At 40.7% G+C, this 14109-nt stretch overlaps 1 protein-coding gene across 2 annotated transcripts in view; it reads left to right on the top strand.

Annotated features, from left to right (window-relative positions):
• Positions 1-14109, top strand: part of LOC124556457 (GTP-binding protein Di-Ras2) — a 650315-nt gene that overhangs the window by 299525 nt on the left and 336681 nt on the right. Inside the window, exon 1 of one of the 2 annotated variants that reach the window (XM_047130408.1) lies at positions 9326-9347. The exons of the other annotated variant lie outside the window; for it this stretch is intronic. Coding sequence (XP_046986364.1) covers position 9347 — 1 coding nt within the window. The 5' untranslated portion in view covers positions 9326-9346. Of the gene's footprint in view, positions 1-9325; positions 9348-14109 lie in introns of those variants that run through there. 2 annotated transcript variants of the gene reach the window in all.

Here is a 14109-nt window from a genome sequence, read left to right as displayed (position 1 = left end):
TCCTCAGAGTGCATTGCTTGCGTTATGTCCAGTGTTGCCTGGGCAAATGCAAATGAAAGGAATGTCATAATTGGGAGGAAAGGAGATAGAAACATGAATAAGTACATAATGATTCCACTATATAGCTTTGTCAGATCAACGACAGTAGTACCACTTCCAAGAATATAATTTAGATTTGGGAAAAAGCGACATCACAGAAAGCTAAAATTATGATCATTGACTACAACCCGGTATAAATAGGAAGAACGAAGATCAGATATCTACGGACGTGTCGTGAAGACAATACACAATTTTAGAGACATAATTTTAAAACAACTGGCGAAAAAATCCATGTGCAAGACTAAACTTAATTATGTATTGAAAGGAATAGTTATTTCCATTATTGCCAAATAGTAATTTAGTTCCTTAGGACCTGTGCTCCACAAATACATTCATATGTAAAAAGTAATATAAAAATTGTCCAAAACGCTTCACATGTTGTTCGTGTTACTTCAGGATGCAGGTCATCGATAGATACTAAATATATTAGAATATGGTTTGAAACACAATTCATTTTGCCCACACTATGTTCCATGGCAGCCTATAAATATTTGGAATAGAATTCAGTCATTGCAAATGATAATCCCGTACACTAATAACGAAAGCTGGCGAATTCATGCAAAAAGACACTCGCAAAGGACTATTTACGCCTTGGAATTTTCGGAAGAGAAGAATTTTCGGTGACTTTTGCGGCTGAGGGTAGACCTGAAAGTTGTTCTAGGAAGGAGCGAGAATTCTGTTTAAATAGGCTGTAATCCACGGGTCTCTTTTATGTATTTATAGCAGTGGTTCTTGAGACATATGTTGCAATTCTCTTTAGGACTTACTCCGTCTTATGGGGTCCGCTGTTTTCATGAAGTGGCCGATTTATTTATTTAACTTTCTACCCGGATGCTCTTCCTGTCAGCACAGTCCTCATTTTAAATAATGCACCATGTGTCTATGGGTGGTCTAAACTTTCTTCTGTATGTTGTCGCAATTTTAATTGTTTGTGAATCGTATTTTGTGAGGTGTAGATTGGGTATCTGTCCAGCATTAGAAGAACAAGAGTGAAAAGCGGCCTGAAAGCAATATGCAGGCTGGCCTGTTTATCAGTGAAATGGTCGTTAATCCGCCACACCGATTACAACCGGATCTGCCTCAACTTCTTGTCTCACAAGCTAGCGCACTTCTCGTTAATCAGTACGAGCAGGTCATCGTGATTGCTGTGATGGCGTGTTTAATTAATTCTGTTCGTGTTGTCGAATGGGGATAGAGGAAACTAGGAGTAATAAAAATGGTTCAAATGGCTCTGAGCACTATGGGACTTAACATCTATGGTCATCAGTCCCCTAGAACTTAGACCTACTTAAACCTAACTAACCTAAGGACAGCACACAACACCCAGTCGTCACGAGGCACAACTAGGAGTAAGAGCAAGCGTAGAAGTGTCTATGCGGTCAAAGATGTATAGGGCCATGGTGCAGTCAAAATGGAAATTATTAGGAATGTTGAATGTGTATTGGAACCAACTCGGATATTTATTTATTCGTTGCAGTCATAAAACTTCCGTTGCTGTGTGACTAAACTAGGTTGTAGAGTACATCTGCCGGCTGGTGTGGCCGAGCTGTTCTAAGCGCTTCTGTCTGGAACCGCGCTACCGCTACGGTCGCAGGTTCGAATCCTGCCTCGGGCATGGACGTTTGTGATATCCTTAGGTTAGTTAGGTTTAAGTAGTTCTAAGTTCTAGGGGACTGATGACCTTAGATGTTAAGTTCTATAGTGCTCAGAGCCATTTGAACCATTTGAACAAATATATCTCGCATATTGAATATTCTCAACATAATACTATACTTTTTTAACTCTAATATTATACATATATAATGATGACTGTCTGTTTCCTATTCTATGTACATTCTGAGGGTAATGGCTGTGTCCTGAAAGAACGGTACCTCTGCTGCGACGATATGGCTCATTTGTAATCTCTCTCTGATGTTCGGAAGGAGACTGTATACCACGCATGCTGTACTTTCACCATCCCAATCGCTTTGCCATTCATGAAATGACCAGTGTTGATTTAACTTTTTAGCCATTCTGGAACCTGTGATTTATTGTTCTTGATCTGTGTTATATTCCGGCAACCAATATGCTGCAGCAAGATATTGCACTGTGACGCCAGCCCGATATATTCCTACAGTAACAAGCTTCTGCCGATTTGGTACTGTATGCTCCCGTCATCGTTACTATAACCCCACCCGGGTAGCTCAGCGTGTTAGCACGCCGCTTCCGAGATTCGGGGAGGCCCGCCGGTCCCGGATCGAATCCGCAAGATGGATTAACGAAGAGGGCCGGTGTTCCATCTAGTTTGGATGTGGTTTTTAGGCGGATTATAACGTCGCGATACGTGAATACCGAACTGACAACCGCGTCCCCCTTCAGTTATACGATTCACAAACATTTCGAACACATTCTCATCTCATATTTCCACATGGGCTAACACTGGAAGACTAGACGCACACAGCACACAAGTTCCATCTTGGAGGACGGAGGGCGTCCAGGTTAACATGCCGAAAGAGTGAAGATACGAGATAAAGCCTGGAAAAAGTAGTTGAATGTAAACTGGAGGTAGGGGTGAAAATATTGCGTTTTCTTATATTGTCAGGAAGAGGTGTGAGCAGTGTGTAACAGAATTGTAGCCTGTAACTCGGTGGAAATCTTTCGAATTCTTCCTTGAGTTTATGGGTAGTGCAACGTTAAGCATAGTAAATGATTGTCGCCAGGCCCAGAGTCTTCTTGCCGTCAAGAAGTTGTGGCCGTGTCTCTATAATTGCCAATGGCGTGTTAGTGTTCGGATCATGAATTAGGAAGAAAGAGCGCTAGGGCCAGCAAGATTACACCAAGTATTCCAAGAGCTCATGGTCGGTACAAGTACAGGGGACACGTCGCTTCGTGACTAGTAGCAGCTCCTGGAGTGTTTGTTGAAGGAAGAATCAGTGATGAAGATATGTTCTGGATTTTGTAGGCTAGTAGGATGACTTCCAATCTTGTTATCGATAAACTTTCCATATATATTCTAGTCGACATCGTTGAACTCTATGGTTAGTTTTGGTAGGGTGTGTGGGCTAATATTCGTTACTGTAGAGAGTGGATTTGGATTGACAGCAGGATAAGGTAATAATTTCCAGTCGGATCTACTTCCATTCCATACATGAATCCATGGTGATTGGGGAAAGGGGGGGGGGTATGGGATACTATTTCGAGACCAATAGTGAAACTAGTTTCAGAACGAGCGCGGAATAGGATTGTCACGTATTATTTCTATGGGAATTGAAAATTATTCCTAATTTTGACCCGAGGGAGCTGACTCGCCGTCGCAAGGGCATCTTTACGTGAACAGTAGCATGCAGCTCTATAGCGTACAAGTTATATCGGCAAGATAATTTCTAGAATAGATAACTACTACTTAACTCTACACCTAATATTCAAAGAACACCTTGCCTTGATGTTCTTAAGTGTGACTTGCACGCTCATAATGCAACTGCTACACCCACTCACTTCCTTTGAATCCACCAGCGGCAGTAAGGTTGGCACTAAGATACAATCTTATAGCCTGAAATGGTAGCGTATATGTCACAGTTGTCCTCGTACTATCTCTCAGCCCCAAATGCACGATCCTATGGGCAATGACCTGCACGTAAACATTGTAGATAAAATACTTCTGCTTTGGCCCCAGAACTCAGTGTAAGCTAGAGAGATCACACGGTGTCTTCAAACTAAACAGTATATAGGTAGTTCAGTGTAATCCGTGTCTCTTTGAGTTAACACAAACAAAACAATTAATTTATTCTGGATGCTACCGATTTAGAAAGTAAATGTATTCATAGAATTATGCTGCTCGGGTTGTTAGTGGGCTCGATCAAGTAACGAGAAATTTAGACAACAGTCGCATCCGTTTTCCAACTCTTTCAGCAAAGGCTCACTTCTTGAAAAGTCTGAATACCGTCTACTTAATAGATTTCATTAATAGTTAATCTTGATGCGAATCTTTTTTAACAGTCATCTATAAGGGGCAGAAAAATGAAAACGAAACCAATGAGAAAAAGATAAGTAAACTGTTTAGTATTTCAAAACAAATCTCAATAACTGTTGGTATACCGTATTTATCCCACTGTGCGACAAAACGGTGGTGTCTTCATGGAAAAATATTTGCTGTTGCCTACAGAACAATAATTGTTTTCAGGCGTGCACTTCTTCATCCGGAATAAATCGACGGCCACCAATGTGTTTCTCCAGGGCTCAAAAAAATGAAAACGGCATGTGGATAAATCAGAGGATGTGTAATGGCTTCCCAGCAAAACTTCTGCAGTGCAGTCGAAACAAGAGGCACACCAACTCCGGGAAGAACGTGATGACATTGTTCTTTGACTGTAAGGGCCCGCTGTTCATTGACGCTCTGGAACACGGCGCCACAATTAACGCACAGAGGTAAGCGTACCCTCGAGTCCAAACGCCCTGCAATGTTACGGACAACATCACTCTGTGGCAGGATAATGTCCACCTGCATGTTGCCACGGTTATTTCCACTACGGTGCAGATCTTTCGCTGGCAAGCCCCTACACATCCTCAATTCAGTCACTATCTGTCCCTACGTGACTGCCATATTTTTGGGGCCCAGAATAAAGATATTAGTGGTCGTTGATTTGCTTCGGACGAAGAGGTGTACGCCTGCGTACAATCACAGCTCGGTACGCAACGACAAACATTTTTCCGTGGAGGCATTGGCCGTCGTGTAGGATTAATGTATTAACAGTTATGGCGATTAATTTTGAAATACTAAACAGTTTACTTATTTTTTCCATCTGTCATGTTTTCATTTGACTGTCCCGGCATTTTACTTGTAGATGATGTGAGGTGGCGCCCTGAAAATATTCCAAGTTCAGAGTTGGCGGCCACCGCTCGGGCCGCTCGGCAAAGCGTGGCTCGTTAGCAAGCGCGTGATGCCGCACAGCGGCCGGACCACGCGGTCCATAGAGCACGTGGCTGGGAATTCCTTGGTGACGCTGTGTCGATCAAAGAGACTTGTACGCCGGGAGAGCCAGAGATGGCGGACTTTGTGTGACCATAATGGCAGACATTTCATAGTTTATATAGAAATTAATAGTAGCCAGATGAATCATATTACCTCAAAACGAAACATGTATTTTACTATTATTTGCACGACGATTCTGATGGTGTAATCAGATTTTCAATATATTTATTAGTTTAAAGTTTAGTATCTGACGGTAAATTATACAAGTAACACCCAGCAACAAATCTACAAAACCTAAACACTTCATCCGATTATGCCGATCGACGTGTCTTTAGAAAGCTATTAGTGTAAACCTAAATTGGTATAAATTACAGGCATGTAACATGAATAGTACATGAGTTATTGGAGGCGAAAGTAGCTGATTACTATCGGCCGCGTCAGGCCATAAGTACTCTACAGTGACACGAAAAAACGGTAGCAGCATGCTTATAAATATATTTATCCATCTATGTCTTTGTTTATATCCGATATATACTATTCATGAAGAAATTGGTTAAATATTTACTGTGTTTTAGAAAGCACAGAGACATTAGGCTACTGGCTATTCCTTTTTAATTTGAAGTTATTTAAATGTAAATCCAGTATTTCGAATGTGTTTCATTATGTTCGTGTGGGTGCGTTGGCTTGAAATCATGGGGTGAGCGCTCTAGTCATTCACAACACTCGTGAATGGGGAGACTGGATGGAAGCGTGAGAAGAGTTCTGAACAGGACAGGGGGAGTGCTGCACGTGACGGCGGGACGGACGCACAGTCGCGGGAAAGACTTGGAGTGGAGCAGTTTGCGCGTGATCGCGAGAGATAGAAATACTTCGGAGTGCCGACTAGTGTACTCGTGAGATTTCCGTGGCTTCTGCAGTGAAGACGTAGTACGCGTTTGGAAGTGAATATCTCGCGAGCTATGTTGTTGTTCATAACTAACTACGTGAAGTAGGAATCTACTGCTTCCCTGTTATTCAAGTTATATTTTATTTAATTGCTGGACCATCGACACCAATAAGTGTTTTGCAGAAATATATCGCATTCTCAAAAGTACTTCTACTATCGTACTCATCATTTAAAGTCGTTAAGATAGTATCTGCAAATTTTATTTCATTGCAATCTTTAATTTATAAATTTCTACGTTACATTCGCAATTGCAAAGTGATAGGACCCTTTGACCATTCTATTCTTGTGTATATTCATATTGTATACTGTAGACTCAGCAGTATTTGGTTTGTAATGCGGCAACTACGTACCCCAGCCCCTAGACGACGAAACAAGCCAAAACTTTTAATATTTCAACTCTGAGTCGGAGGGTACGTAGTTGAGGGCCACCACATCATCATCATTGTTTCATTTGAAAGCTGGCAATGACCAATGTGTCTCGTAGATGTGGTGAGACGATTCTCAAATATATTAGTAGTTACGTAGGCCTGGAATGCATGTGAAATGGGAGAAGCACAACGTACAGATACAAAGGTAGACATAACGAGAACAAGAACGCCGTGCTAATATTGGAGGTTTATTGAAACTGGGTTAAGTAGTTGACTTCTCTAGTCGAACTGCATTCATTAGTAAGAAGGTACAGTGCTGCCTAAATTTGCTTCTGCTGGTATTGTTTCTCCTAGATGAGTGATGGTGCCGTGGAAACTAGTCCAAAATATTTCTGATGGAAAATTCAGACAGCTTCCCACACTTTCAGCATGAGAATATAATATTTGAAATCTATAACTGTGAGTTCTCTAAGAAACACACTGCAGGCTATATACAAAACTATCTATCATACCATTCTCCAGTACAAACTGAGGTTGAAAATTTATTTCTTGTTTCAGACCATGATGTCCGGATAATTTTAAAAATTTCACAGCTATTTGCTCGTGACCACTAATTAAATTGTGGCTGAAAACACACACACACACACACACACACACGTCACCACTCGATTATATCGAATTGTTGGTCCGCCTTGACGCAAAACACTATTGTTTATTTTCTTCCCCAAATTAGTTTCAGCGAAATACCTCCAGCGTCAGTGGGCTCGTGAATTCGAAAACATGCAAAAATTATCATCGTTTCAGAACAATAAAGAACCGTTATTACACGTCTACTGTTTGGTTCCAGATTCTATGCTGTATGTATAGTTTTGCAATACATTTTTACTTTAGAGTCTTTCCATAATACGAATGTTTCTTGCCGATTTTCGGCATACGGCGTATCATCTGAAAGGACTGAGACTCTATCGTTAATAAATATCAAAATGTGAACTTACAAACGTCAGTGTCAATACTGTTGGAATTTACAGTACTGTTGTAAAGACAATTTTAGTGGCCCAAGGTTGTAACGTAATCATGTCATGAACTCACGTTAGTTGGTCTCCTTTTTGTTGCATTAAAACAGAGAAAGACATAACTTACCATCTTTTCCAGTAATTCAAAACTTTATTCCATCTTACAGTTGACGTGTGTTACGAGATGTCTCGCCTATCGCGAGAAGATTTTGAAAGCTGTAGCAGGAGTTTTATTTCTTACTTAGGTCTCTGTGTGTGAGGGGGGAGTATTTATGCGTTGGTTTGTGTGTGTGTGTGTGTGTGTGTGTGTGTGTGTGTGTGTGTGTGTGTGTGTGTGTGTGTGTGTGTTAGTCCTCTGTCAATTCTCTTAAAGCAGTAAAGAGTGTGTTGTTGCAAATAACGTGTTTGTCTTTCATTATATCCGTTTGTACGTCAAAATTTTCTTCTAACGTTAATTTACGGTGTAAGCTGTTGCTGTGTTTCATGGGTTGTAGATCAGTTTTGATATTTGTGGGGCGGCGGTTTTCAGTTATTAAGTGTTCTGCGAAAGTGGACTGTGAGCAGTCTCTCTACACAGCTCTCATGTGTTTTGTGCACATAATTCCAATGTTCCTGCTTGTTTGTCCTATGTTTGGTGACTGACAGGAGTTGCATGTGAGTTGGTATATTCTTGCATTGCTGAATTGATGTGGAGCTGTTTTGTCTTATCTTAGTGTACATGTACATTATTACTCTGCAATTCAGAATTAATTTGCTGGCATAGGGTTCGTCGAGCCATTTTCAAGTTGTTTCTGTACCGTGGCTCTCAATTCACTTATTTTATTATTATGATCATTCCTCTCTATATAAGAGGATGCCAACAAAGTATTTTCACACTCAACCGCCTCAGTTACCTTCTGCCTATACACCAATAGCTTCGTGTGTTCACATATACTGCCGCGAGTTTGTTCGGTTGTAACTCAAATGCACTGAAGATATGCAAGAGCAATAAAAACTAATGGAATTGCGACTGATTCCTATGTGTCTCTCCTTTCATAAACACTGAAGTCTAAAATTCACGTATTAGGTTTGGAAACTTGACCAGAAAAGCTTTTGTGATCCAGTTACCACGCCACTACACGAATTTTAAACTTAAGTGTTTATATCATTATTTCACCAGTTCTGTAAAGTACAAGATATATGGAACACCTAAGAAATTTACAACACCTCATGCAAATGCTCTTACACAGCATGGCGCAGCTTTGTATTACAGAGTGGGTCACAAAATTCCACATTGCTTGAAAAATGACAACATGTAGAAATTGCAATCGCAAAAAAATTATGTTTTAACAGCCAAAAGAGGAAAAGATTCCATTACAATATACTATTTTATTCTTATGTGTTAGTGTGTAGGATTTGTTTCTTTTTCTTATGTGGTTGGTCTGCAGTGTTGTTTGGGTGTTCTGCCTCTGTGTTTTGAAACCCTTCGGTTGTGCATTTGTGTAAGTGGCCACTGGACTAGATTCTCGGGTGGGGGGAAACCATCCTATGAGACTGCGACAGATTTGTCTCTCTGTACGCCAACTCCAAAGCTCTCCGGCACGAGTGGTGGGACACCCTCGTCGGTGCAGTCTCTTTGACGTACACAGCAACTGGAGTTCCCGGCACGATTAGTCGTTCGGCGCCAGGTCTGTAATGTAGTGGACACCGTTGTTGCCCGAGCCCAGTGTTTACGGTGAGGCACGGAGAAAGTCCCAGTGCGTGAGCCCGCGCGTTGCTTCGATCGGCTGGAAGCCGTGGCGTCGGCGTCGGCGGCGTCGGCAGCGTCGCTTGGTGGCGTGGGCGTCGTGACGCAGTGCTGACGTCACGGGCAGCGGGCGCGCCACCGGCGGCTCGCGCGGCAGTCGGCACGCCGCAGCACACACGGCCGCCGACATGCCCGCTGCTGCTGCCGCAGGCGCCGGCCCGCCCCCGCAGCCACCTCACTGAAGCAAGTACTGACCTCGCCTGCTAGCTTCTATCGCTTTCTGCCTCCTCTGCACTATCTTTCATCTTTGGCATGTGTCCGCCGAGTATCAGCTTTCCTAAGTGCTAGCCAATTAAACGAGCCACGAAACCGTACAAGCGCGGGTATTCTTCTTCGCAGATAGTCAGTAGGATGGGCGCTGTAATCCGTAGTGGGCTCTGGTGCACAGTCTAAAACTTCTACATCGCACCAATACAACCGCTATAGCCCGCAGTAATTCAAAATGTATTTTTTTATAACAAGGAAAGTAAAAACAAACGTACGCAAACATTGCTGCTGCCTGGCACGTTATTTTCCGTTATCAACGTTTCATCGATATTGAGGTGGTCAAGAACAGCTACCTGGTTGAATATTACAAGTTGCATAAAAAATATTGATCCTAAAAACAGAAAAAAATGGAGGTGTTCTGCAGTACTCAAGTACATGATTCGTACGATACGACATGTCACTAGTTAACAATAATAAAAAAACAGTCTGATCTTCACACTACGTCGAAAGTGGTTACACGTAATCAGGCATTACTGATCTGAACTGTATACTAATAAAGAATAACCAATATAAGATCAAACTTCTCCGACTACGTATCAGGCGAGAGCATTCCTCGGTGGAAACTTCCGATCATTGCGTCATTAATTTCGTTGCAGGTATCAGGTGGCTGAACTTTGATATCTGCAGCAGTGAATGAGACCAGTTATGGGCGACGATTGATGTCTTTGTTCATTCTGTTTTTTCAGAAATCTGACACGTGTTTTAGGAATCTTCGGGTTACAGGATCAGATATACTGTTTACATATAATTTATTTACCATTTACCCTACCCTCATTCAGATCTGCTGATTGTACTCAACATCAGGTATGTTATGCAATATAGTAACAGGCCCTTATATTGTATTGAAAATAAAGATTTTGAATGTCAGCTGTCAACAAGATTTCTGAAAAATCGGTAACAGTAATAACACAAGCAGTTGTTCTGCAGCGGAAAATATCCTCTATATGAATAAGCTGAACACATCTTATTAAACGTCCACAATAATTGTGGAACATTAATACCGTGTATTAAATTTATTAATACGTCTGTGTCCCTCAAAGAACCGACGGAATGTTCCATAAATATTATCCTCTATATATTTAATTACGGCGAATTTAGTTGCGAATGAGGACATAAGAATGCGGAAAGCATGTACGATTAATAATAAGTTGTCAGAGAGTTGCCCCAGGAGGGCAGGTTAGTTTGCTTTTGTGTAGAAGATAGAACATTAAATTGTGTGTATCGTACAGTTACAGTGACGTAACAAACCTATCTCGAATTCCATATGCTTTACTTGCCGGTATACAGCTTCATTTATTTACTCCGCACCCACTGCCACCGTATCAGCTTTGCCTAATGAGATGGGTGTTGGGGCGCCACCGCGCCTGACCTTGAACCTGTCGCAGGCTGGGCCAGCGCAGCAGATTTAGCCACAGCGTTCGGGAAAGCCTGCAGCCTAGAGGACCACCATATAGCCCTCACCCGCATGTATTAAACAACTACCAGAAAACGACTTTACCATTTCTTAATTGTATTGGCTTGGATACTTTAGTGCACCTCTCATTCTCGAAGGCGTCCCTTTGTGAATGGATATCAATAGATCGCTTCTGTTTGCGGAAACGAAGCTCAGCAAAACAAGGGCAAAGCCAAAAATTCTCAAGCTGACATAAACAGGGTGAGAACTTCAAGTCTAAATTACAATTAATTTTCAAAGTATACCTCTTTTAGATCAGTTTACATCGTCCAACACTTTTTTCGGTGATTGGATTTCATACCGGAAGTACCCGTCTAGAAAGTTTGTAAAATACCCATCTACTGCTGCCATAACCTATTTACTGGACTCAATGTTTTCTTGCTATAAATTTCTTTAAACGTGAGGACAGGTGGAAGTCATAAGATACTAAATGCAGGGACTATGTTGAATGTTATAATAATTCATGCCTCAAATCCTACAGTCTTCCCACTAACAAAACAACATTGTAGGTGAATGGAATGTTCTGATGAAAAAAATGAATTTTTCCTTTGTAATCGTAATCTATAGACACGTATTGCATCAGACAGCGTATCCAGAAGACTTGCGTAGCAATTTTCGCTTATCTTTCTGTCCTTTGAAAGATCAACAATATGAAGAATGCCTTTCACATACGTTTATTTTCATAATTGCTGCAACTGTAAATAATCAGCAATTTAGGGTGCGTTACCGTTGTTGGTAAACAATCAAAACAAAATAATTTATTGACATTGCACTGTTCTATTTCATGTATTTGTACGAAAAATACCATGCACAAATATTTTAAGAACCCGTGTGATTGAAACTATTACGAACATGATGTTAACAGCTACATTACCGCACAATATATGCAAATGTACCTAAATCATAATTTTATTTCTAGCAGTTCTGTCTCTATACCATGCCGAGAATTTATCGTCCTGCTATAGTAGTCACCTAGAATACTGTGCCTCTGCTGTCCTATTATCTTCGACCGTGATCGGTGAATTGTTTCCAGTAATGACGCCAGAAAGAAAGTTGTAAATAAACACCCGATTGTTAATGTTTAGTTCAAGTGTGAAGACTTCACGGACGATACACACATAAGTGAGTAACTTGATAATTCCAGCGGCTTAGTGAGACAACACTAGATTTTGTATAGCGGTCATATCTCGAGAGAACTACTGTTAAGTTCATGAGAATTTGCGGTGTATCAATGGCATTCTTTGATGCTTCTGTAAATTCAAACCACGAGAACACTGTAAAAAATTCTCATAATGGCAGGAAAAGAACCATATATGGCTGGCATAGTTATTTATTCGCCAGAAACGTTATGTAATCTTTAAAACAATTTCTTTTATAACTCATAAAACCCTAGCTATAGCCTTTCTAGCAGATAAAAGCGACTTGGCCTTATCTGATGCAAGATGAATAGGTTCCACTCACTGCTTTGACTGCTGGTTCAGAAAATCGGAGAAAAATCTTTTGTATTCTCCTTAATATGGCAATTTGTTAGTCGTTGACAGCGAAGATCCATATGCCTTATTAACCTACATCAATGTAAGGCGAATTTCACTAGGCTAAAAACTAAATAAATCAAAGAATTTTGTGACAGCACGGCTACCTAATACTCTTTGTTCTTTTCCATGACTTCTGCTTCAGTGAATTTGCTATCATATTACGTGACAATATAAAAAAACTTATATCATGCGACTGTATTTACTATTTCCTTTAATTTCTTAAGAAAATTATCGTCTAAAGAGATCTGTCGTCAATGCTGTAGCCTGAAATATTTTTCTATCCGTTACACGAACATTAACTGAACTAACTTACATTTACAGCCTGTTGCACACTTCGCCCCTCGCCGAGAATATAACACATAAGTAGAACTAATACTAATATGTTGGGTCTGGATAAAATATGTAAACGAAATTTCCCCAAAACGACAGTATGCAAAGTGTTTATTGTTTCGTTATACATTTTCATATGTGTCATACCTTTATTATGTTTCAAGATATACTGGAAGTGCGTTTACAATGCAATTGGACACTTTTCTAAAGACGTTTGACACCTCTAGTAGAAAGTTAATTCAATGGTATAGCACATACCAGTGCTCAAACTTCAACTTTTGTCAACCACCCGAAAAACGTGTTATGACTAAGATTAAGCTGCCGATGCTGATCTCTTTCGACCTCATCACGCTACATTCTCAAGGAAGAGGAACAGAAAGAGCATTATGCTAGCTTACGTCTATCTTACTTTTGCAGAATTCCTTGGTTAAGGTACGAACGTTACCTGAAAAAATCGGAAAACAATTCTTTCCAGATTTGGCATTAACACATTTTTCTGTTTACAGGCGGCTTCCCCGGCCTACCGCAATGCGTCCCAACAAAGATACACCAGTAACTAACCGAGCAAGACGTTGTAGTGATTCAATTAGTGGGCCCGCATGTGGGAAGAGTGTGGTTGAAATGTCCATTCGCCGTCCATACTTAGGAAATCCCTTAATGTGAATCCCGGGATAGTACCTTTTATACCTGAACAGCTGATTTTGTGCCTGAACTTAGTCAAGTCCGAGCTGCAGTTCCATCTCTAAGGGCCTTCTCGCCGATGGGACATTTAAGCCTACCCCTCGTATCATGATTTCCTTCAGTTTCAATTTGTACTATCGCGTTCTGCAACCGGAAACTGTGTTTTACCCCTGTCTGTGTATTACGTAATCAATATTTTGCACATTTTTGTGTTTAGAACATGGAATTGAACTTTCCGCCATACGAGTTCTACATCCACATATTTACTTCACAAGCTACCTTTCTATACATGCCTCTTAGGTAACGCTCTAATACAGGGTGTTAAGAAAAGTAATCTATAGTCTGAGATGTGGTAGCACGGACCAAAAAAAGGCAAAAATTATCAATGAATGTGTGCTCTAAATCGTATGTCTTAAGACCTATGAACACTTGTTCATCATCGTTACTCTGAATCACATCTCATCTAATGTAAGCCCTTTGTTATTACGAAAAACCTACTCAATGCACTAAACAAATGACGACTCGTTTCTCTGTTATTGTCCGTAGATACAGCAAAAAATGGTTCAAATGGCTCTGAGCACTATGGTACTTAACTTCTAATTTAACTTCATCAGTCCCCTAGAACTTAGAACTACTTAAACCTAACTGACCTAAGAACACCACACACATAAAAAAAAATGGTT

Source organism: Schistocerca americana, chromosome X (assembly GCF_021461395.2).
Source record: "Schistocerca americana isolate TAMUIC-IGC-003095 chromosome X, iqSchAmer2.1, whole genome shotgun sequence".
In the NCBI taxonomy this organism is placed as follows: domain Eukaryota; kingdom Metazoa; phylum Arthropoda; class Insecta; order Orthoptera; family Acrididae; genus Schistocerca; species Schistocerca americana.
Note: the sequence above shows the minus strand (reverse complement) of the source record. Positions and strands in the feature narration are given on the sequence as shown.